This window comes from Furipterus horrens, unplaced genomic scaffold (assembly GCF_987537825.1).
Source record: "Furipterus horrens unplaced genomic scaffold, mFurHor1.1.pri manual_scaffold_2, whole genome shotgun sequence".
Classification (NCBI taxonomy): domain Eukaryota; kingdom Metazoa; phylum Chordata; class Mammalia; order Chiroptera; family Furipteridae; genus Furipterus; species Furipterus horrens.
The window spans coordinates 48812609-48838870 of NW_028327172.1; the positions used below are offsets into that span (position 1 = coordinate 48812609).

A 26262-nucleotide genomic window follows, 5' to 3' on the forward strand; every position below is an offset into this window, starting at 1 on the left:
ACTAGAGCTTCATCCCACCTTTCCCACTAACTTGTTGAATGTTTATTTCTGTCATTGTACCATTCAAGGTTTAGTTTTCTCAACTCTAAAATGGGACCATATTTCTCTGTCCTAGCCAACTAACAGAGGCTGCAAGCATCACAGCATGTTTTTTAAACTGTAATATGCTCTTGAAGTAACTTGAGAATTTAGAGGCATGGGTGAGGTATATGAAAAACCCAATCCCTAATACGTGACTCACACACACTGTGCCTGCCCCTTCCCCTTCTCTCCTCTCCCATATGGAGTCAGTGAGGGTCAGCCTCAATTAAGAATGATGGGATACTCAAAAGTGATGGCAGAAATGAGACAAGTTTATTTTCTTTTCACAACACAATATTTCAAAGGTACAAAGAACAAATTATGTAGTAGGTGGCTTCACAATGTCATTAAGAACCCAGACATTGTCCACCTTGTTGTCCCACTGCAGCACAGGTCTCTCTTCTCAGAGTCCAATATGGCTGTTCAAGCTATATTCATACTCCAAACTCCAACTAGAAGGAAGGAGGAGGGAGTGAAGAAGGGTGCTCCCCTGTATTTTAAGGACATGTACAAAAGCTGAACATGACATTTCACTGACAGCCAGGGGTTCTCTTACTAGTAAAAAAAAAAGGAAAAACAGATATTGAGGGACATCTAGCTCTCACTACTGCATTTTCTCACCCTATTGTGATAGAATATTGTTCTCATATATAGAATCTTTCAGAGTGTGTGTGGAATTGGGGATGGGGGAACAGTTTATTTAAAAACAAAGGAGAACAATCTTAAAGGTCCTAACCCCAGGCAATAGTCTCTGCCCTTGAAAACCTTCTGTTGTGCTCCACTTGTGTGTGTGTGTGTGTGTGTGTGCGTGTGTGTGTGTGTGTGTGTGTGTGTGAAAAGGACTCTAATGCTGTAGTTCAGAGTACATAGTCTGATACATCCACTTCTGGTAAAAATGGAATAAAAGATTGCAGTATCCTCTCAGATTATGATTATTACAATAGGTTTATTAACTCTGTGTTTTACATACTCACAACTGTAAATCTACATTTGCCTTACCCCGTACATCTATAATTTTTTTCAATGTAAGTGGACTAAATGCTCCAATTAAAAAAAAACACAACACTGTCTAACTAGATTAAAATAATAAAACCCACCATATGCTCCTTACAAGAGGTTGGTTTGTCGAGACAGAAGGAAAAAAATATAGTATCTTCTACACGTACTCTTCCATTACCAGGATATGCCATGTACTGACCAAAGACAAAACCTCAGTCACATAAATATAAGTATTTACTGCTCACACATCTCAGCTGATGGTCTAGCTGTTCTGCTGATCTAGACCGGCCTCAGCTAGGATGACTGGGGTGACCTGACTGCTCCATGTGCCACTCAATCAGGTTAGCCTAAGTATGTTCTCATGGAGATAGAAGCATCCAAGAAAGCAAGTTCCCATGTGCAAGCCCATTTCAAGCCTTTGCTTCAAGGGATGTCTTGAAGTCAAAGTCAAAAGCAGAGCAGATCAATTCCTGATAGGAGGGCACTGTAAAGCTACTTGGCAACACAACAGGTGTCTAAACAAAGGGTGAGAATTAGGACCAAAAGATAGAATCAACCTCACTGTATTTATTACCAGCAGGTCAAAAAACCTTGAGGCACCCTGGCTGGTGTGGCTCAGTTGTTTGGGCATTGGCCCATCAAATAGGTCACCAGTACGATTCTGGTCAGAGCACATGGCTGGATTGCAGGCCAGGTCTCCCGTTGGCAGTATGCAAGAGGCAGCCTCGCACATGGATTTTTCTTTCTTTCTCTTTCTCCCTCTCCCTCTCTCTAAAAAATAAATAAATAAAATCTTAAAAACAACAACAGCAAAACCTTGAGGCAACTAGCATTAGTAAAAACAAAAAGAGACATTCCATAATGATGATAAATTATTTTTTTTAAAAAGAATTTTCAATCTATAGGCACCCAACCACTTGGGCTCTATAGGAGCAAAAGGCAAATCTACAATTATGGTAGGAGATTTAGCATATCTCTCTCAATAAAGGGCATAATATGCAGATTTTAAAAATGTCTGTAAGGATATTACAGACATTTTAACATCTTGAAGATTTTAACAACTTGATTGACAAACAAGCCTAACATTTTTAAAACACTGTACTCAAGGACAGCAGAATGTACATTTTTTAAAAAAGGAAATGGAACATTTATAAAAAGTCATCATGTATTGAGTACACAACTGGCTGTAATAAACATTTAAGAATTGAAATCTTTAGAGTATGTTTTCTGACTATGTTGCAATTAAGCCAGAAATCAGTAGGAAAAAGATTAACTAGAAAATTCGACATATGGTAATTAAACACTATATTTATAAAACCCCATGGATCGAAGGAAAATAATCATAATGGAAATGAGAAAAATATTTTGAAGTAGCTGATGATGAAACTACACGAACTTGGTGTTTATGTTGCAACTATCAGATTATTGAAGAAAGATGTTTTGAACAAATGCTCTGTGAATGAGAGGATGGTAAACAGCTTGAATACTGAATAAAAGGCAGCATTTTAACCAGGACCATTACCACAATCATTTCCCCCGTATCTACATGTCCTTTAACTTTGAGTCTACAAACCAGGGTAGCTGAGTCCACACTGAAAATTTAGTAACGTTTAGGGAAAAATCAGTCAGCACTGTTTCCCTTCCAGACCTCTTCTCTGGTGTCCAAACCCATATAATCTGACAGCCTACTGAAATTTCCACTTACATTTCTCACAAGCATCTCAAATTTAATTTGTCCAAAACCTGTATCCTTTATTTTCCTCCAAGGCCCATTTCTCCCCAAGCACCATGTCAGTAAAGGGCACTACTGTGCATCCTGTTGCCTGAGTCAAAAATCAGGACGTGCCTGTCAAGATGCAGGAAATAGAAGAAGACTCAGCCTCCCACCATCAACAACCAGAAACCGGACAGAATGCATTAAACAACTATTTTCAGACATTGAACAATACGTAGGTTAGGCTGTAATCATGGGGGTGGGGGGGAGCCCTTCACACATTGGGACCTTCAGGATTAGCTGGCCCGCAGGCCAGCCCCAGGTCTGTGGGGCTTGGTGACGTTGCCCCCAAGGTGACCCGCACAGGTGGAAGCCCTTCGGTCTCGGCTTCCTCCAATGAGGCCAGCAGGTAATGGCCACTCCAGGTTCAACTGACCTAGTGAGCTGACTGAGCTGAAGTGCCTCGGGTTTGGCTGTCAACTTGATAATACTAATATAGCTCCTATCTCGGGAGATGCTAAAGGGGAAAGCTCGGAGCTGGACACGGTACTTACGGTGACTCCACAGCCCAAACCCAAACCCGGATTTCGCACTGGCGCAGACCACCGTCTTTCAAGATGGAGGCCAGGCTGAAGGACATGCCTGAGGGTGGGGTGGGCGTGGTCAGGGGCGTGGCCTCAGGTGCTCCCTCAGGTTCCTGGACCCTGCATTTCAAACCCACCCCCAACCTTGGCGTGGACCAGCACTTTTGAAATGTGCCTTCTAGTATAATCTCTGCTTTGTTTTGTTTTGGTTCTTTAAAAGTAACAGGTGTAAACTTAGTTCTTGTTCATCATTCCGTTTAAGCATTAACTATTTTTTGTAGCCTGGTTGTTCACAGATTGCCTCTCTTTTTTTAGCATTTTTCTCGTTTTTTTCCTTAACCTGCTTCAAACGATGTGTCTGTTTTAGTTTTGGTTAATCGTTGATTCCTCTATTTCTCTAGCGCTGACCTCAGTTCTGAGCTCTAAACCCTTATGTACAGCTAGCTGCCTGGGTTCTTAACACATGGCTGAGAGCAGACAGAACCTTGTAGGGTATGCTGGGCAGAATTCTAAGATGGCACCTTGATTTCAGCCTAGTAAAACGCTGAGCACAAAATCCAACCATGCTGTGCCCAGAGCTCCGATGAATAGAAACTTTGAGATAATTTGTGTTATTTTAAGCCACAACGTTTGTGATAATTTATTATGTAGTAATAGAAAACTAACACAGGGATATATATATATGTTCAGTACCAAAATAAAAGTAGACAAGCAGCAATTGTCTAAAAGTAGAGTTTCAGAGTTCTCTTGCCTGCATTACTCTGTAGACATTAAAAGGCACATAAATATGCTGCTAAACTGCCTAAGCATGAAGAATGTTCCATTATCTGAGTGAATGTCTAAATATCCCAGCAGTAAACAGTCATCCCTATAATGCTTAAATTGAGTGTTGGAAAGTTCACGGGACCACCAATGCTTCTGTTTTAACATCCAACTAATCACACAACTCTAAGATTGCAGAGGGGCAATTAGCTAACTGTTTCTTGGGCCTCATCAGATTAATCAGTTTATCATTGCAATCTCAAAGTGAGGAGGTAGTCTTTGGATTCTCATCACTCCCATATCATCTAACATTTCTTCTCTCTTACACATAAGCAATCCTTGTCCTTTCAGTAACTGCATGGAGGATCTCCTGTGCCTTTGTATTTTTTTCACAAAACAATATTGTGGGGCACCAGTCTTAATACATTGATACCTTGATGTAAAAGCTATAGGAGAACTGTCAGCTCACTCAGTTACCTCCTTCACCTGAAGGCAGGGCTGGTGAGTGTGATAGTCACCTTTATGTGTCAGCTTAATTGGACCATGGGATGCTCAGTTTCTGGTTAAACATTATTTCTGGGTGCATGTGTAAGGTGTTTCCAGAAGAGATTGGCATTTGAATTGGTGGACTGAGTCAAGTACATGGCCTTCCCTGACGTGGGTGAGTATCATCCAATTCACTGGGGGCCTGAAAAAAACAAAATGTGGAGGAAGGTTGCTCTCTGCCTGACTACTGAGCTAGGACATTGAACTTCTGCCCTTGGTGCTCCTAGTTCTCAGACACCAAACTTTGACTGAAATCTACACCATTGGCTCGCTTACTGTCAGACTTCCAAACTATACCACTGGCTTTTCCGGGTCTCCAACTTTCAGACACAGATCATGGGACTTCTCAGGCTCCATAACTGCTTGAGTCGATACCTTATAATATATATTTTGGCCCATTTATCTTAATTTATATCTAAAATAAAAGTGTTAAGAAAGAATACACACTGAAGTATATAGGGATAAAGGGGCATTTTAGCTGCATTTAACCTCAAATCATTTGAGAAAAAAAGTTTTGTAATTTTTTCTTAAGTTTAAGATTATTTCAAAATAAAAAACTAGGAAATAAAGAAAGGAAAAAAAGGAAAGGAAGAAAGAAAGGCATATACTCCAAGTAGAGTATTTTCATGTCATTTTATTGAAGGAAATAAAAACTTGTGCTGCAGAGGCAGGGGTACCTCAGAGCATGACAAGGTAGCCAATGGGGCTGACATGACAAGCCACAATGCTGGCCAGGGGTCCTACCATAGTGGGAGGACCATAAAACACAAAGATAGCAGGAGGTAGCAAACATCCCAAACACCCAGTGCAAGAATTTCCATTTGCAGAGAGCTTGGCCATGCATTATAAAAATAGGATCCCCTCATAGCTGGCAGATACCATCTCAAGTCACCAGATCTACCCAAAACTAACATGTAGTCTCAGATTTGGTGATCCTTCCCTTTTACCTCACACCAAAGATTCAGGTCATCAGAAGATCTCAGATAATCTTTCAGCTCCTTACCTCAAATGGAGAAAGAGACTGAGTTCTTAAAGTATCACATAGATATAGCTAGACAGGTGCTAATGTCCAGCCTTGTTCTAAAAGCAGCTAAAATTTTTTTCCTGACTTCTCACACTGATCTCACCCAGCATATGCCCTAGAAAACTTCTCAATGTTCTAAACAAGGACAGAATGGGGGTAACAGCCTAAAGGATGCAGGGAGTCAAAAGCAGCTACATAGCCAAGACCATTTCACAAGAAATAGCATGGGGAACACTACTAGGTCAAGATCCTCCCAAACAGCTGCTAGAAGTATACACAAAGAAAAACATGGTAGCTCTCTCTCCCATATCAGGATCAGCTGTGCCATAGTCATGGTCCAGGAAGTTGAGTCATTTCAAGTCCCTGATAGATTAACAATCACCATGGCATTCCCTCAAGCTATTCCAATTTTCAAGTACAATGAGGTGTTTGGGCAGTTCATTCACAGAAAATCAAGCACTAAGAAACTTCAACCATTTACAAATTGATAATATTATAAAGCCAAAAATTTATATAGCCAAAACTGATTGGCTGGGATTTGGGGGAAGTGGTATGTGGAGAAGATTTTGCTATGTAGAAATAGGAGTCCAAGAGTTTATTCATATAAGCCCTGATCGTTAATGATCCTCACATCCACAAATTGGGAGGAAATTCCTTATTTAGATGGCCATCACATGATTAGTCAGTTTCAGTTCTCTTCAATGCTGGGCACATGGTTTTCAAAGATCAAAGTCTTGAGAGCACTAGACCAGGAAATGGGAGGAACAAGGCAAGGAAGAGAGAGCATCAAGGGTCGGAATTTCTGAAATGAGCATTAATTTCACAGAAGGCTTGGCACAATGAGGCTGGGGTAAGCGTGGTTTTAGTGATTGTTCTTGGTTGCCTCCTTTGCTGCAGAAATGAGTGGAGTCAGGCTGGAGAGGGGCTTGGCAATCTTCAGGAACTGATGCTAGAAAAGAAAAAAAGCAAAATACACATTATTTACCATTCTTCCTCAGCAGCCATTACAAGATGTTAAGGGCATCCTTGTTTGCACAAGACGCTACTAGGAGAGCTTTAGATCATCCACAAATTGAGGGACATCTGGCTGGTGTGGCTCAGTTGGGTGAGTGCCGTCCTTGCACTGAAGGGTCACAGGTTCAATTTCTGGTCAGGGCACATGCCTAGGTTGTCGGTTTGGTCCTGGTTGGGACTTGTGCAAGAAGCAATGGATCAATGTTTCTCTCTCACATTGATGGTTTTCTTCCTCTCTCTCTCCCTCCTTTCCCCTCTCTCTAAAATCAATAAGCATGTCTTTGGGTGAGGATTGAAAAAAATAACAACAAACCATTTTGGAAAACTGTTTGGCAGCATATACTTTCAACTAAACAGAATCTGCCTATATCCCAGCAAGTCTACTCGTGGTTTATTTCTAAGAGAAAGGAGTTGTGTATGCACCAAAAGATACAAACAAGAATGTTCATAGCAGCTTTACTTATAATAGCCATAACTAAAAAGAACCCAAATATCCAAGAGAATAGAAGAATAATGTCATAGTCATAAAATACTATGCAAAAAAATTACACAGAAATAAAAAATAATTGATACACTGACAATAAGATGAATCCCACAAACATGTTGAGTGAAAGAAGCCAGATACAAGAAAGTTCATATTATATTAGGTAAGACTAAACTATGGTGATAATTAGAGTAATAATTACCTCTGGGGGAAGGTACTGACTAATCATGACTCAATGATATATCAAAATACTGCATTTCAGTAGCACTGATCTCATAATTTGTTGCGCTAGCATTGATTCCAGTTAGGCTAATTAATCCAGTAAGGACTTGGGTCAATAGCTTGGTCCTTTCCCAAATCACTTTCACTGGACTGGACTTCAGGCCACACCCACAACTATTAAAGAAGACCACTGTGGAGAAAACACCATATGAAAACTACATCTATATTTTCAGTAAAACTGTTATGAAAAACAATTCTTCATGTATCACAAAGCCTCTTAACTAAAAATGCTTCTTCTTACATTTAGTAGTGAAAAATCTTTGTGTCTTAAAGATGGGGATGTTTCTTCCATTTGATAAGAAATATAAAAACTATTACAGTTCCTTTTCTGTCCTGACTACTGGGGAACTAAGAACCAAATTTGATGTTTAAACAAAACTATTTAACTCAAATTATTTGCATATTTGATTTTGTTTCCCTTCCTTATAAGTCCCTTTTTAATCATGTTTTATATATGTAGAGACATACACATATAGGCATAAATATATGTTCTTTGCCAGAAGTTGCTTCAACTTCTTTTTGGACAGAGAGGACATAAAGTGGTACTGAGAACAAGAAGTTACATTATTATGAAAGGAATAAAAGATCTGGCTAAATCACACAGGTATGAATTTCAACATAACATCTTATGTACTTCTATCCACATATGTGTTTGTGCAGAAGAAATAAATGTGAAGCTTTCATTATTTTAGATTCTGAAAGTGATGGTTTTGAATATTTACAATATACAGTAACAAGTTAAAGAGCCAGTGTCCTCAGATCACATGTTCCTATAACCCTCTGAATTGAGAAAGCAGCATGATCAAATACCCAACTGAGAGGCTTTGCTTTCCTTCTCTATATAATGATGAATAAAGTAGACTAGATAGGCCCTAAGGCCCCTCCAGTTTTAACACTTTTTGAGCCAAAAGAGCAGTGGGCAAGAACACAAAAACTTAAGAGCCTAAAAAACATAGATTGAAATCTGGGATTTGTTGCTCATTGGCTATATAATCATAGAAAAAACACTAAACACTTGAATCCTTAGTTTTCTCACATGTAAAAATGAGAATAGCAGAAGCTATAACTCTTGGGGTTGTTATAAAGTGTGGTAAAGATTCAATATAATGCATTTACAGTAGTCCCTCTCTGTATCGTGGTTCACTTATCGCAGCCTCACTGTATCGCAGGATTTTTAAAAATACTATATTTAATTATTTATCATGGATTTTTCACTATATCATGGGATTTTGCAGTACTGTATATATATGTTGTTAAAGTTACGTAGGTTTAAGAGTGTAGAATATGTTTAAGAACATAAGTAGTGTTTATAAAAGTGTGGAAAAGGTTAATAAGGGAGTGGGAAAGGTTAATAAGGGACTGGGAACGGTTTATAAGTGTGTGGGAAGGGTTTATAAAGCCTTAAAATATATATAAATACTAAAATAAATGTAAGGTTCCTACTACGGAGATTTTCACCTTTCGTGGGGGTGGGGGTGGGGTCTAGAATGTAATACCCGCAATAAGTGAGGGAATACTGTATTATTAGTTATATCAGGAAGAAAACTCTAGAGGGCACTACTCTTTCAATAATGATAATTTGGTACCTAAGTAATATCTTCACCAATCACAAGCTTAACAAAGTATTTGCATATTTCCCAATGCCCATGGTTTCCAGAACAAACCTCATATGGAAAGCAAAGGGATCCTATTTATACTGACTATTACAAAGAGTTTTTAGTCCCAAAGGATTCTAGAGGCTATTTGATTACACTTGGCAGAACCAATATTTCATATCTAATAGACCAGTAACCCCAATTACAAAGAAATACTAAATATGTTCCAGAGGGTAACATTTCAGGGAAAGTAAATACTTTAAACAATTCCATTCAATTTAACAAATTTTTTTCTGAATACTTATTCAGAGTTAGGTCCTAGGTATAAGAGGAGACCTGGAGATTAATAAAATGGAGGTTATAATCTAGTAGAAAAAACAGAGATGTTCATAACTAACTTTAATGCAGGGCAGTGTGGTAGGTCCTGCTCTGCCCTGCCCTGCGTAGTTGCTTGGTCTTCATAATACAAAAATAACTGACTGCGCGTGCCTACAGATTAATCACTGTCATAAAGTTACATGTGATACTTATTTAAATTGCCATAGGCAATGTAGTAAAATACACCAGTAATAAAAATTGTACCTGAAACATAAATGTTAAATACAAATATTGTGACCTGCTAAAGGTAGTTTTTGTAACCACATGAAATAATTATGCTGTATATTAAGGATTAGACAGGCAGTAGTATAAAAGACTTGGTAAACCCCCAACTTTACGCTTTCCAAGCCTGACAGAATATCATTGCCACCATCTGAGAGTTTCCAATAAAGAAACTAGAAAGACTTGAAAAGCTGCACTCTAACTATCCTCTGAATTTATGTCCTCTGTTATCCTTTACTGAAAATGCATTCTTTGAGCTTATCTTTCAGTAAAATATAACTTTTGTAATATTTGTATGTCAGAGAGCTTCTTCACCCCAATACTCAAACTCTGCTAGACTACATCAGGCAGAACGAAACAAGAGCTAAGGAAAGGTACATGCAAAGTTCAATAGGAGCTCAAAAGTAATTTTTAAAGCAGAGCTTAGGAGAATGGAGAGTTTTAATAGGCTGAAGAAGAGCCTAAGGGAATAACATGAGCAAAGGCCCAGGATGAAGATGGTTAGGGACCCAGGAATATAGGTTAAGTGTGTAATGTGGTAGGAGAGAAGCCTGGCTCTATAATAACCAGTACTTCACAGACAAAAATGAAGCAAAAAAGGTTTGGTTCAGTGATTTCATGAATCGGGTGCTTCCCTGCATGGGAACAGTTTACCTGTAACAACTCTTTAGCAGAACCTCTCTTCTCCACATCCATCTCAAGACAGCGGTTCAGAAAGTCTCGGAAGATAGCTGACAGCTTCTCTGGGTTCTGAAGCTCTGGGGTCCCATTAGTGGCAATGAGGTACAATGCCTGGCAACACAAATGGAGAATCACCTTAGGTTCCAACAGAGGTTCTCTCTTGGTCCCAGACATGCCCTCTAGAGATATGGTCAGCTGCTTTATGCCTCTAGACACAAAGAGGCAGCTCTGGTTTACTGGAAAGAATATGACCTAAGGATTAGGTTTAACATTTCAAAGTCATGTGACCACATGCAAGCCAGGGAACTTCCAACTTCCTCATCTATAGAATAGGGATGGTAATAGTGCTTATCCCACACGTTTGTAAAAAGAAAATAAGACAGTATATTGGAAAGTACTTTATAAACTTATGAAGTGTGTCACAGACCCAAAGGTTTATTATTCTTGATTACAGATTCGTAGGGTTTACTATTCGCTTAGCTTGATGTGTTAAACATCTGCCCATTTGCTGGAGGAAATTACTACTGGTGCCTTCAGTAATAATTTCTCAGACATCTAAGAACTGATCTCTTTCAGCAGGAAAGGAATATGAAAGGGAAATGTTCTGTAAAGGAGCAACCCATTTCACTGCTGTCTTCCTAGTCCCCTAACATGAAGCATCTCCTGGGAAAGGTAAGAACAAAACAAAACAACAACAACAAGAAAAACAAAACAACAAGAGTAGTACTAAACCTTTCCAAGCATTCAACACTTGAATTCACAAAGCACTATCTCATTTAATGACCACAATAACTCTGGATAATATTGGGTTGGTCAAAAAGTTCATTTGGTTTTATCCATAAGATGGCTCTAGAAGCACTTTGTTGTCTTTAACTTCATTTGAAATAATTTTGTTTGATTGTATTGTGCAGCTATCATATCAGCATGCATTTTAAAAAAACATCAAAATTGGTGAATTTTTGTGTAGCCATTTTAATACTGAAGGTGGAAGAAAATAAGCCATATTTTTGGCATATTATACTTTATTATTTCAAGGAAGGTAATAATGCAACTGAAACACACAAAAATGATTGTGCAGTGTATGGAGAAGGTGTTGTGATTGATTGAATGTGTCAAAAGTGGTTTGCAAAGTTTCATGCTGGAGATTTCTTGCTGGCCGATGCTCCACAGTCAGGTAGACCAGTTGAATTTGAAAGCGATCAAATAGAGACATTAATTGAGAACATCCAATGTTATGCCAGTTATGCCATGTGGGAGACAGCCTACATATTCAAAATATCCAAATCAATAAAGTTATTGGTGAAAAATGAAAAATGTGTCTTTTATTTTATGGAAAAAATAAATGGACTTTTTGGCCAACCCAATAGGTACAACAAGAATTATCATCCCCCCATGTCACAGATAAAGTCCAGAAATATAAAAAGGTAGGCCTGGGATCAAGCTGTCCATAGGAGCTCATGTCCTCTGACTCATGCCCCAGTCTTATTTCCATCACACCCTACTGATCATCATTTCCAAGGTCATTCTGATGTGGGAAAGATGAATGGTGTGTGGATTCAGAGGGCAAAGCTGGGACCAACAGGGTAGTTTCAATTTGGTACACTGAAGCACTTTCCAATAAGAGGTATCCAGTTAAGATCAGATGGACACCTATCAGCAGCAATACACAGGGAATTCATGCACTGGATGGGAGGTTGGAATAAATGAAAAACAAAACCAATCAGAATGACTTTCACATTTACCCATGACCAAAATGGCCAACTACTTGCATCTGTATCCATATACTTTGCTTTCCCTTTCCTATTACCGTGAGTAAATTGTCTTTACACTAATCCAATGCTCTTCAATTCAGTACTTATCCAACTCATCTCAACTACTTAAGACGTCACCCCTACAGATGTCAACTTCTCTCTTGTAGATGACCATTTTCCTCCTCTCCATTAGGTCATTCCCATCAGCACACAAACATGCTATATAATATCACCTTCAAAAAAACAAAAACAAATCCTCCTTCAATGCCACTTCAACATATTGCTCAATTTCTCTGTTCCCTTAACAGAAAAACTCCTTAAAAAACAATTGTTTATACATGCCATCTCAACTTATTTTTCCACTCCTGTGAATTTACTTTAATTAGGCTTTCATTCCCATCACTCTAATTAACTGATCATCAAGATCATCAATAACTTGACATTGGCAAATCTAATGTTTTTTTTTAATGTGTTTTATTGATTATGCTGTTACAGTTGTCCCAATTTCCCTTCCCTCTGCTCCCCTCCACCCGGTGGCCCCCCTCCCTCCAGTTGTCCCGCCCTTTTAGTCCATGTCCATTAGTTGTGCATATAGTTCTTCTCAGCCTCTTCCTATCTTCTCCATTCCCTCCTGCTATGCTTCTTAATTCCTGCATCATCTCCCTCCCTCTCCCCCTTCCCCCTCCCTGCTGACCTCCCCCCAATATGTTCCCCATACCTATAGTTCTTTTTCCACTCTCGTTGCCTATTTAGTTTGACTTTGTTTCAATTCCCTAGCTTCTGTTGTTGTTTCTTGTGATACAGTTCTCATTTTAATGTTCATAGTTTTGATCCTCCTTCTTCTAAACCAGTCCCTTTAACATCTCATATAATAGTGGTTTGGATCTAATGAACTCCTTCAGTTTTATTTTGTCCTGGAAGCACTTTCTCTGCCCTTCTATTCTGAATGACAATTTCACTGGATAGAGTATTCGTGGTTGTAGGTTTTTGCTTTTCATTACTTTGAATATTTCTTGCCAGTCCCTTCTTGCCTGCAGGGTCTCCCTTGAGAAGTCAGCTGATAGTCTAATTGGGACCCCTTTGTACATGATTCTTTTCTTCTCTCTTGCTGCTTTTAAGATTCTCTCTTTATCTTTAACTTTTGACATTTTGATTATAATGTGTCTTGGAGTGGTTCTCCCTGGGTCCAGTATTTCTGGAACTCTCTGTGCTTCCTGGACCTGTAAGTCCACTTCCTTCCCCAAGTTTGGGAAGTTCTGCTTTATTATATTTTCACTTAATTTTTCAATTTCTAGTTCATCTTCTTTGCCCTCTGGCAAACCAATTATTCTTATGTTTGGTCTTTTATAGCTGTCCCAGAGGTTTCTGATCCTCTCCTCATTTTTCTTGCTTCCTGTTTCCTCTCTCTGCACTGGTTGACTGTTTGTTCCTTCTCTATGTTCTGGTTTGTTGATTTGAACTCTGGATTTTATTTCCTCACCAGTGTTTTTCAATCCTTTCTCATCTTTTTCCAGATCTTTTGTTAATTCTGTAAGCCACCTGATAACAATGGCCCTGAACTGAGCCTCTGACAGGTTTCTTATTTGTTCATCTGTCAGATTCTTCATCTGTTGCCTGGTGAGCTGCGCCCCCAGGATTTCTATAGTTGTCTGCCTCATTTTGACAGATGCATTTTGCTTTCTTGGGCCAGCTATAGGGGGCAGTGCCTGTGTACTTGTCACAACCCAGCGACCGGCGGCGATCCAAAACCTTTTTCGCCGCGCTGTGGCGCTTTGTCGTCACTGCCCAGAGTGACCAGTGGAGATGCACAACCTATTTCGCAACGTTGTGGTGCTTTGTGTGGGGGTGGGGGTCCAAGATGGATTCCTGCCGTTATTCCGCTAGGAGACCAGGATCCATCCTCCTGCCCTCAGGGCCTCACCTCCGAGGCGATGCGGGGGCTGCCTTTCCAAGCGTTGGGGTCGCGAGCTGCCAGGGCTCGACTGCAGCTAGGACTGTTCTCCCTGCCACTGTCCCTGGTGCTACCGCAAACAGCACCGCTGGATTCGCTCTTCTTACCTGCCCGAAGAGCGCCGCTGGTTTATAACTTTGTACGTTGGGCTTCTGTGCAGTTTTATTTTCTGGAATTTCTAGTTATCTTTTGTTTTGAAGTAGTTGTATTCCTCTCTAGTTGTAGAGGGAGACCGAGCGTGTCCGTCTAAGCCTCCATCTTGGCCAGAAGTGGCAAATCTAATGTTTATTTCTCAGTCTTATCATATGTAACCTATCAATCATAGGTGATACATCTTCCATGAAACATTTTGTTTTCTTGGTCTCCAGGACACATATTTCTCAGTTCTCCTATTAGGAAGGCAACTCCCTGGTCTACGTTGCTAGCTTCTCCAACCTCAAACACAAGAGTACCCCAGGGCTCAGTATTCAAACCTCACTCCCTAAGTGAGTGACCGCATCTACCATCTAGTTCTGATTTTTAAAATAAGCCACCTATATACTGCCTACTGATAAAGTTATATTTATGTCCTGACCTCTCACCTTTGAACTGTGGACTTATATGCCAACCCTACTCAGTATTTCCACTTGGACATCTAATAAACACTTCAAATTAACACATTCAAAACCAACCGCCTGCTCTTCAACCTTCTCAGTAAATGGCAATGCAATTTTTTCTGCAATTAAGGCCCAAAATCTTATAGTAATTATTGATTCCTCTTTCTCTGATTTCCCATTCATCTTGTCAGCTATATGTTCAAGATCTTGAGTCCAACCACTCTTCACTTCTATCCCTACAAATATATTTCAAGTCACCACTTTGAACTACTACAATATTTCACAGTTTATTTTCCATATAAGCAGCCAAAATGATCTTTTACAACATAAATCAGAACATGTTAAGCCCCAGTTCAAAATATCCTATTGGCTTCCAATCTATGCAGAATAAAAGCCAGTTCACACAATGGCCAGAAGGTCTGACCTGATATGGCTCCCAGCAGTTCTGAGACCTTGTCTACCATTCTCTACCCAGCTTACTCCCTTCAGGGACACTGGCCTCCTGGGTTCCCCCTGTATACAGCAAGCATGTTCTCAAATCAAGTCTTCTGTATACCTGATTTCTGGGAAACTCTTGGGTTAGGTTAACCCCATGGCTTCCTCCATTACTTTCTTCAGGTTTCTGCCCAAATAACTTATAAGAGAGGACTTCCTTCTCTGCTCTAAATAAAAGCACACTTCTCCCTCCTTCCCCCATTACTCTCTTGAACTCCTTACTCTGCTTCTTTTCATAGCACTTACCTTCTGTTATTATATATTGATTTGTTTTATTAACATTACAACAGTTTCTTACACATGATAAGAACTCAGTCATTGAATGCTGCAATAAATTAATGACTGCTAATATCTCTTTTCTTTGAACATTTATACTTTAAATTCAACTGTGCCTGATTTTATCCAGAAAAGAGAGATCCAGGTTAAAAGCCATAGAGAATAGCCTGAGTCCCATTTCCTGGGACGAAAGAAAACAGCCCAAACATCTTAAAATGGGGCTAGCAATACTCACTCTCAGAGGGTTTTCATTGAGGTATGGGGGCTCCCCTTCAATCATTTCAATGGCCATGATGCCCAGGGACCAGATGTCAACCTTGGGCCCATAGGCTTTCCGTGTCACAACCTCTGGTGCCATCCAGTATGGTGTTCCCACCATGGTGCTCCGTTTGCTCTGCTCTGGGGTAATCTGGGCACAGAATCCAAAATCAGCTAGAAAAAGAAAAGAGAAGAAGGAAAAGACTTATCTTTAGGGTACTCCCCTTCATGAGTATTGACTATATACCTACCTCTAGGTGTCAGGTCCTGTCTCATTCCCACATGCTGCAATCCTGTCTCTCCAAAGCTAGAGTCACATAATTGCCACCTTCATGTCTAGCTCCCAACCTGTCCCCTGCTCAACTTTGAAGAGAAGTAGGAGGAATGTAACAAATATCACCTTTGCCTCTTACCCATCCTCAAGCCAGAAGGATTAGGCATTAAAGTCCAAGCTGCTCATTTTGGCCTTGATTACTTGCCGCAGTTCTCCTTTCTTCTTGAAAACCATTCTCATCCCCCAAAATCTGGCAACTAAGTCCTTGCTTTATTTTCTGGGCGTGAGTCCCAGACTTAAACTCTAGTCACCTGCTTTTATCAGTTCCTCACCCTGTGCCCAGAACAGAGACTGCTGACAGTCTTCCCATAAGCTGCCCATCCACCTATGAAACAATCTGTCTGTCTGGACTGCTGGTCCTTAACACTTCTGAACAAAATCTTCTGCCTGCAGTTCATTTAGATTACATTGCAATTATATGTTTATTTAAATTATGATGCCTTTGATAGGAATGACTATGCCTTTGTACTCATTTTTTAATTTCCAGAGGGTCTGGGATATAACAGGCATTTAATAAAAGTTTGCTGAATGAATGACTGAATCATAAAAATTACATTAAACTTATTTTTCTAATTATGTATTTCATGTTTCACTTATTAGACTGAGAACTACTTGAAGACAGGCAAGAGTATCCTCAGTGCCCATCCAAAGACCTAGCACAGAGTGAGCATTCAGTAAATTATTTTTTGGCTAAACATACTTAGTAATATAAAAATCCTGTATATCCCAAGAAATAAATAGTGAAATAAATAGACTCTTCGGTGAGTCCTGTAGCTACTATTATAGGAATACCATCCCTCAGAAGACAGGGTCCCACAGGGAAGAGAAGTATGATCACTCCTACTCACTTAGCTTGACAGAGCCATCCATTCCCAACAGGATATTGTCACTCTTGATATCTCTGTGAATGACCTGGTTGGAATGCAGAAACTCCAAAGCCTGCAGGCACTGTTGAAGTGGTGTGTGCAAAGGGAGAAAGAAAGGACATATAACACGAACACTTACAGAAAATTAACCAATCCAATCTCCTAATTCTATAATAAAGAAAGTGAGGCCCCAACAAGTAAAAAGACTTGCTCCAAATAAGTGGCATAGATAGGTCTAGGCTCTAGTCTCCTGTCTCCTGGCTAAACATTCTTTTAATATTCCACACTGTCTTATACCATTCTTTTTTTTTTTTTTTTTTTGGTTTTTCAATTACAGTTGTCCCCTTTTCCCCCAATTTCTCTCCTCCACCCAACCCACCCCCGTCTCTCGCAATCATATCCCTCCCCGTTGTCCATGTCCATGAGTCATTTATACAGGTTCTTTGACTAAACCCTTCCCTTACTTATCCCCCTTCTCTCCCTCTCCCCTCCCCCATACTGACTGCTATTCTGCTCTTTGTTCTATTTAGTTCCTTTGTTGGTGTTGTTCTTTAGTTTCCTGCATTAGGTGATATCATATGGTATTTTTCTTTCTTTGCCTGGCTTATTAAGCATAATTCTCTCTAGTTCCATCCATGTTGTTGCAAATGGCAGGAGTTCCTTCTTTCTTATACCATTCTTATAATATTCCTATTTATTATACCTTATTATAATATATCTTATAATAGTTTTCTTGCAGTACATGAGTTCCTCTAATATATTTTGGAGTTTTTTACAGAGCATGAGATACTTGGAAAAGAACCTGAGGCCCCCAAAAAACTATTGAGGAAGAATGGGAAGGATCTGGTAATGATAAAACTGAAGGAAAGTGACAAGTAAGAGTTATATTTGGGAAACTAGGCATCTGGAACTGATATTAGAAGCAGTGAAGTTAGGAGAATAATCTTATTGTGGTGAGGAGGTAATTTATACTGTTTTAAAAAAAAACAATTTACTTATTTGTTTATTTATTCATTTTTAGAGAGAGGGGGAAAGGAGAAAGAGAGGGAGAGAAACATCACTGTGTGGTTGCCTCTCACTCGCACCCCCAACTGGGGACCTTACGTGCAACCTAGTCATGTGCCCTGACTGGGAATGGAACCAGCAACCCTTGGTTCACAGGCCGACACTCAATCCACTGAGCCACAGAAGCCAGGGGTTATACTGTTTTGGGTATGCTGAATTTTATATACCTATAAACATTTGTAGACAAATGTCCAGTAGGCATCTGAACATATATGAGTCTTAAGTTCTATACAGATGTCTGGACTTGAGATAAATATTTATGAATCATTTGTGAAGAGGTGATTATTTTTTTAAGTTATAGAAATGGATGGAACTGGCAAATGTTATAGAAGATAAGAGGGAAAAGAAAAGAACCTTGGAAAACACCCATACTTAGCAGGCAAAATAATATAGAGACTGAAAGGAACAATGAAAGTGTCTAGTTCTGCCACTACCTGCTGGACAAATCACTTACTCTCTCTGGGCTACTGTTTTCCCATTCTGTAAAATGAGGGCATCAGAAAAGACCTCAGGTTTGCTACTAAATGTACTAGGTTAAGTCTAGAACTCAAAGCTAAAATTTTAGAAGCTTATACCAAGTGAAAAAACCATAAAAATACAAACCAGTTGGAAAATACTATTTAAATGTTCTCAAATTAATACTTCATTTGTAAAAACATACTAATGGCTAAATTAAAAACAAACCAATATCCAGAACTAGCTATTCCCTTTAAGAGTTGTTTTCCTTAGGAGGCTGGAGACCCTGGTGTCTGGATCTCAAAAATTACGATCAAAAAAGATGATTTCAAAAAATTGGAACCCTCATGCACTTGTAGGAGAAATATAAAATGGTACAGCCATTCTGGAAAACAGTTTGGCTATTCCTCAAGATGTTAAGCCTAGAAGTTTCACTCCTAGGCTCATACCCAAAAGAATTAAAATATACATTCAACCAAAAACTTGTATGTGAATATTTATAGCATTATTCATAATAGTCAAAAAGTGGTAATGACAGCAATGTCCAACAACTGATGAACAGATAAATAAATGGCATCTAATTTCTAATATAAGGAATAAAATACTGCTATATTCCATAATACAGATGAACCTTCAAACCATTATGCTAAGTGAAAGAAGCCAGTCACAAATAAGCAAATACCATATGACTGCATTTACATGAAATGTCCAAAATAAGCAAACCTACAGACAGAAAGTGGTTGCATAAGGTGAGAGGGTCAGGAAGTGGGGTGAGTGGAAAATGACTGCTAGTCGGTATAGAGGTTCTTCTGGCATTGATAAAATTGATTATGGTGAGAGTTGCACAACTCAATATAATAAAATTATATGCTTTGGATGAATCAAAATTCAAAGTATGATTTCTACTGAATGCATACATATTACTTTCACACCATCATGAAGCCAAAACATTATAAGTGGATCCATCATAAGTCAGGGACTATCTGTACATTACATGGGTGAATTTATATCTCATTAAAGCTATTCTTTTTTCTAAATTTTATTTATTTCCATCACCAGGTATCCCCATATTCCCTAATCCACCTCCATCCACCCACTCCTTTCCCAAACACTGTCATCTGCAGTGTCCATGAGTTCCTTCTGTTTGTTTGGGGTTTTTTTGCTCAAATCCTTTACCCTGCCCCTGGTGCCCTCCCCCAGAGCTGTCAGCCTGCTCTCTATTTGTGAGTCTGTCTCTATTTTGCATGTTAGTTCAGTTTGCTCATTAGATTTCACATATGAGTGAAATCATATGGTATTTTTCTCTCTCTGGCTGGCTTATTTCACTTAGCATCATGTTCTCCAGGTCCATCCATGCTGTTGCAAAGGGTAAAATTTTCTTCTTTTTTATGGCCGAGTAATATTCCATTGTGTAAATGTATTACAGCTGTTCTATTAATAAAGCTATTTTTTAAAAGAAGGATGATCTCTATCAGAACTCAAGGATAACAGTAATGCCACCTATTTATGTAACATTTAAAAATTCTTCTGAGTGCTTTTTGATCCCTAAGTTATAGACAGTATGAATCTCCACTTAAAAAATAAACAATTAGAGGCAAATTTATTTACTCAAGTACACATGCATGTATTTTTAACCAGTAAAAGTGTGTTCCTAGGGTGAATGAAAAACATTTTAGATATTACAACTGTCTGTGGTTTCCAAAGGGCCACAGTATATAAACAGATGTACAATATAGAATATTTATGGTATTAAAATTTCATGGGGACAATGTGATTACAGAAAAATGTCTTCAAAGGCTCTTTGGGGTGGGGTAATGAAAAGAAAGTTGAGTAACATTGCATTAGTGGTACAGAAAAGAAATCAGATCTCCCAAGAATCCCTGTGTTAATTCCATTAACCTATCATATTATGCTTGTTCTAGATTGCAGGGTTTTTAAGGCAAAGGTGATCGATCATATTTTCTAGAACAGTACTGATTTCACATGATTTTATGTTTCCAGGTGTTGTATTATCAAACCCCAATCATACTTACTAGACTCATCCCCATAAAACTCTGGACCTAACATAATATTCTAGTCTCTTTCCCCAGTTCCCAAACTTTTCTCTGGGCTATTGAAGAGTTTCAGTCTCATATTAACAAAACACCCAATCCTCAATTTCTCTGAATATTCTCTCCATATTCTTGCCCTCATGAAAATGTGGCCATTCTAAGACTGCTGCCCTTGTGGAGGGTTTTTCCCCCTTCTTACACCAGCATATTTAGGCCTTAGACATTTAATAGCAATGGGGAGGAAAGAGAATACCTATTTAAGCTTTGCATTCTATTTCTTTAGCCTGGAAATATTTTACTCTAGATTTCAGCTTGGCTTACTTTTTCATATCATTCAGACCTTTTATTCAAATCTAAGTAAAGCCTTCCCTGATGACTGTCTAAAAGAGTAATTCCTCTGCTGCTACTTTCTTATTCTGCTTCATAGGAAATTTCATAGCACATGTAGAAAGCAGGAGAGCAAAATAAAAATGATTAAAATATATATCCATATAAAAGAGATAAAGAAAACATTACAAAGTATTTATAGCAGTTATCTTTAAGGGTTGAAATTATGGGTGACTTTATATATATTATAGTTCTAATTTTTCTACAATGGGTATATAATTTTATAATCAGAATAGTTATCTTTAAAGGAAAAAATCATGGTGATAGAAATTTCAAAACAGGTATAACAAAAGAATGATAGGAGGGTCTAATTTCCCACCTAATTTCTCCCAGCTGCAAGTGCCCAGGCTAAGATACAATTAGTTGTAGAACTTGGACAGACATGGATATGGAGGCCACATCCTGCTCAAGGCTGGTTGGCCACTGACCTTACCTCACGGCAAACGGCTGCAATCTGGCCTTCATCCATGCATGTTTCCGTCACTACATCTGTCAAAGAGCCTCCAGCCAAGTATTCCATGACAACCCACAGCTCATCTCCCACGAGGTAACTGTAGTAATACAGATAAAGACAAAGGATAAGGAGGAACACAGTAGGCTTTGCCTGCCTCACTCTCGCTGCCAAGTTCTGTCGAGTGTGGCAGTTGGTTAACTTGGATATTCAGGTGGTAGAAGTTGCAGAACTCAGAGTTTAAAGAAAAAAGGTTTGGAAGATCCAGTCAAGATGGCAACGAAGGCAAACATGGCTCACCTCTTTGCACAATCACATCAAAATTACAACTAAAATATAGAATAACCATCAGCCAGAACCATAGGAAATTGAGTTGAATTAAAGTCTGACAGCTACAGAATTAAAGAAACCACATCTACTGAGACAGAACCGGCAAGCTGGTGCCGTATCTAAGACTCCATCAACCTGGCTAACACTGTTTGACCCACCTTGGAGATCCCCAGAGACTCCACCCCACTCAACTTATGAGCCCATCCAAGTTGCTTTTCCATATGTTGGCTGGTCTTGGCTTGTGCTTCATAACTTCTTAAATCCTATCACACGAACAATAGCTGGCCTCAGGGAGCTCCAGGCTTGGCACTAGCACCAGCCAGCTTAGTTTCACAGCTTGGCTTCGCCTGAGAATCTCCAAGCCCAGCAAAAGTAACAGCCATTTCAGATTGCTTTATAGCTCAGGCAGGGTTCCCTGGGCAAAACATAGGTGGGGGCTGACCTTGGCCTGCATCACCTGGTAAACCCCAGGGCCAGCGCACCCAGTGGACAGCTACAGACCTGCCCCTGCACAGCTGATCCTCCACAGAGGGCAGAGGTTTGTGGTCAGTGGCCACAGCCAGTCCTTATAGCTGAGTGGCCTTGGTAAATCCCTCCCATTGATCTGTCAACAGTAAACAAGGCTCAGCTACAGACAAAGAAACTATTTGGATTGGCTTGAGCGGTGTGATATGCCACCTATCTTCATCCTGCGATTGGGAGCGCTGCTGGGTAGACAGGGACACTGTTAGAAAAAATATAACTGGTCTCAATCAAAGGATAAGATTTGAATCTTATTCTCTTGACTATGAATCGAGTATTCCTTCCATAAGATTCTATATTATTTATAATTAAAAGTCTTGTAGTTTTTTAATTTCCATAAAGAATAATATGACAAATTAAGTCTTTTTTTTTAAACCTTTTTTTTTATTATTGTTTTTCAATTACAGTTGTCCCATTTTCTCCCCATTGCTTCTCCCTCACCCAGCTCACCCTTCTCCCACAGTCATATCCCACCTCAAAACCTCTTTTGAGAGAGAAGACTATTGGGACTTGGACCAAAAGAGAATTCAGGACTGGTAAAAAGTCCTCCATTGACACGAACCTATTTCCTCTCTGACAAAAAAGGAAACACATTTATGGCCTCTCTCCCAGCACAATCCAAAAGAAATCTGTCACTTTGGACTGACTGGGGGGAGAAATATGAGCGTCCAAGAGACTGTCTCTAGATACTTACAAAGCAGAGCCCATTTACTTGGGCACAGATCTAAAATGATGCAAGTCCAGATTCAGGTTCTGTTGAACACTTTGTAGCTACACACTGTGCCAAGATACCTTCAAAAATATTATCTTTAGATAATGCCTCAGAGCATCACATATTTGGTGAAGAACAATTATGGATGAAGTTCTCCTCTGGGACAACTCACAAAAACCACAGACTCTCAATTGCAATGCCCTCACTGAATGCTCAGGTTAAGGCCACCCACTTCTGTCCTCCCATAGAAGCTCCTACATACTTTTTTTCTACAGCAGAGTAGGAGCTATTTGAGGGCAGGGACTGAGCTTTATTTACTCCTGATTCCACAGTTTAAGCCTCTGGATACGCCAGCAAAAGCATAATCAATAAATTTATAAATCTTCTAATCCCACTACCAGAACACAAATTCCCCCAACAACATGGTGATGCATTTCACTATTTAGATACCTCCAGTGATGAGGAAGGAACTCGCTATTTTATGGGATAGGCCATACCCTTATTGGACAGCTTTCGTTTTTCCTTATCCTGAGCCCCTTATAGAAATAAATCTTGTACACTTATAGCCTTCAGTTTTTCCAAGTTATATTCTCTGTATAATAAGTTCTTAAAAGAGATGAGAAGGAAATAACTCTCAGAGGATTTTTCAGAGCCAGTCAGGACCCACATCATAGACAATCATACCCAAAAAGGAAAGGCTTTATTCTCTACAGCTATCAACATCATGTATTGGAAAGGTCAAAGTCCAACTCCTTTCTTCTTTAAAGACACTGAAATTTAACAACGTTTTGGATATGAAAAAAAAAGAAATCTGGCGGAACTGAAATCAAGTTAGTCATGCAATATAAATAGTAAAGGAATTAAAATCCAAGACTTAGTCCAAAATCACCTTCACCTGTGCTCTCTGAAACCCAGACAAGAAGCTCATTTTCTTTTTTCATATATGGGAGAAAAGAACATGACATGATTGAAAGGGCATGGATGTTGGAATAGTCAAATCCAAAACCCTCCTTTGCTCCTTACTAACTTACTGGTCTTGGACTAACTTCTATGAACCTCAGTTTCTTAGGTAATAAACGCTGCCTCACAAATAAAATATAACACAAATGCTAAATACAATCACTGTTATTATGTTGAAGAACAGAATTCTGATGGGCTGGAACAACAGCCTAAAGAAATCAAAATGGGATTTGATGGTGACAACTAAAAAGTTCTACATTACCAATTTAAGGCAAGCTCATGTGGAAAAAAAAAGAAAAAAAAAAGGACCAGAGATTACTACAAACTTACTAGGGGTCAATAATAAAATAGGCCTCCTTAAAAGAAAATAATAATAATAATAATAATGAATGAATGAAATCATTAGGTTGTGCTGAGTTTAGAACAAACGAGAAGTCCCACTCTCTCCATTATGGTCAAATTTTAAATAAAAATACTAAAGTGTCACATTTTACAAGAATACAAACTATAAGTTATTCAGGAAGGTGAACATGATGAGGAAAGATCTGGGATGCAGAATGATTCAAAGGCCTCCATGTGTGATGCAGGGGGATGGGCTGAAGGTCTTCCCTGAGGAAGAACAAACAGCGCCATGACCAGCTGTTAGGAGCTACAGAATGATAGTGTTCAGCCAAACCCAGAAAGATTGTGCAGCAATCAGGTGTCCAGCGGTATGTAGGGTCAGAGACATAGGGCTATAGCATCATAAAAGATTCTTAAATGGAGGCAGTTCCAAGTGCTGGTGCTGCCTTCTCCTTTAACAGCTCTACCATCTATCCCAAAGGCCCTATCTCTCTAAAAGGACCTGTCTGTACCTGTCCAAGTAGTTCACAATATTTGGGTTCTTATTTTCCCTCATGACCAGGATCTCATTAATAATCAGTTCTTTCTTCGGCTGCTGCTGAAGGTTCATCTGCTTAATGGCCACCTGAAATCAGAGTGAATTCAATACGCAGTTAGTCATTCAGCATTTACTGAGCACCTCCTAAGTATTGGACCTTGAACACTAAGCAAAGATGAATAAGATATGGTCTTACCCTTGAAGAATTCACAATTTATTAACATAGATCAGTGGTACTCAATATGAGGTCTCCAGACCAGCAGTGCCATCATCTGGAAACTTGTTGGAAATGAAAATTTTCAGGACCTACCCAGCCCTACCAAATCAGAAATGGTGTATTTTAATAAACCCTCCAGGAGATTCTGATGTGCACCGAAGTCTGAGGGTCAAACTTGCTTCTAAAGAAAATATTTATATTAAAAATACTTTTTAAAAAATCACAATATAAAAGTAATGTTTTATAACAAAAGTTCATACAAGTGCTGCAGAAACACAAAAAAAGGACACGGACTCTTTTAATCTGGCAATATAGAGAGAGCCTTCAGAAAGGGAGAGATGGCTTTTTGAACTTGGTATGAAAGGACTAATCAGTTGACCAGATTAAGAGAGAAGAAAAAAGAGGATAAGATCCCTATATTTTTTGTGTATTTAAAAAAAGGATCTTGATAGGCTTTCTGTCTATAGAAATAAATCAGTTTCTACATAATCCAAATATAAAGACACACATTAGTTTCCAAGGCACTTTTGCATCCATCTCTTCTGTGTCAGGTACTATCCCAAGTTTAGTTTATTTAATCCTCCGAGATACCAAGTTCAGCATTACTACTGACCCCTTTTGACAGATAAGGAAATGATTATTCAGAGAGGATATGTGACTTGCATACACAGCTATTCAGTTAGCAAAGTCAGGATCAGAACTCTCAAAAGTGATGCCAGCTTATCCTGAACACAGTAGCAGATTAATCTTCTCCCACAGTATATATTTGATAACACTTCCCATGCTAAAAACAAACAAACAAAAAAAACATAGATGGTTCCTGTTTGCGTAGACATATTCCTCAGCCCAACATTCAAAGTTCTCATGATCTGACCCTATCCTACTTCCCACTATATTTCTTCACATACTCCATGATCTGAGCTCCTCTCCATTTGGAATATCTTGCATCATTTTCACACAACCAAAAGCTTCTTATAAAAAAATGCTACTTACACTTTGTGCCAGGACAAAAGAAACCTTATTCTCCAAACCAGATAGGCCTTTCCCTTTTTAAAGCTCCGTAAGATCATACTTATACCTCTCTTATGAAACTTACCACATTCTGCCTTGCATGATGATTAATTAGGATATGTATATCTAGAAACTTCAGAGTTCATTTGAAAGCTCTGAATCCCTGGTGCCGAGTACAGGGCCTGACACACAGTAGGTGCTCAACAAATGTTTGTGGAAATGAAAAGGGAAAGAGAGAAGTCAGTGGGTTGATAAGTACTTTATTTTTAAAATATAAAAAGCATCAGCAATAGGCTACTCTATACTATAGGGAGTAGACTTTAAATT

At 39.0% G+C, this 26262-nt stretch overlaps 2 protein-coding genes across 7 annotated transcripts in view; both read right to left on the reverse strand.

Annotated features, from left to right (window-relative positions):
* GDPD4 (glycerophosphodiester phosphodiesterase domain containing 4) overlaps positions 1-3434 on the reverse strand; it is an 84784-nt gene extending 81350 nt beyond the window's left edge. The window contains exon 1 of the mRNA XM_090267306.1: positions 3349-3434. Within this exon, the coding sequence (XP_090123432.1) occupies positions 3349-3434 (86 nt within the window). The remainder of the gene's footprint in view (positions 1-3348) is intronic.
* Positions 3435-6508: 3074 nt separating this feature from the next.
* PAK1 (p21 (RAC1) activated kinase 1) overlaps positions 6509-26262 on the reverse strand; it is a 144027-nt gene continuing 124273 nt past the window's right edge. For all 6 annotated transcript variants that reach the window (XM_090265704.1, XM_090265691.1, XM_090265692.1 and 3 more), the window contains 6 exons: positions 24682-24794; positions 21286-21403; positions 16876-16975; positions 15671-15867; positions 10340-10477; positions 6509-6659 (listed from right to left, as the gene is read on the reverse strand). In XM_090265704.1, the coding sequence (XP_090121830.1) occupies positions 6573-6659; positions 10340-10477; positions 15671-15867; positions 16876-16975; positions 21286-21403; positions 24682-24794 (753 nt within the window). In that variant the 3' untranslated portion in view covers positions 6509-6572. The remainder of the gene's footprint in view (positions 6660-10339; positions 10478-15670; positions 15868-16875; positions 16976-21285; positions 21404-24681; positions 24795-26262) is intronic.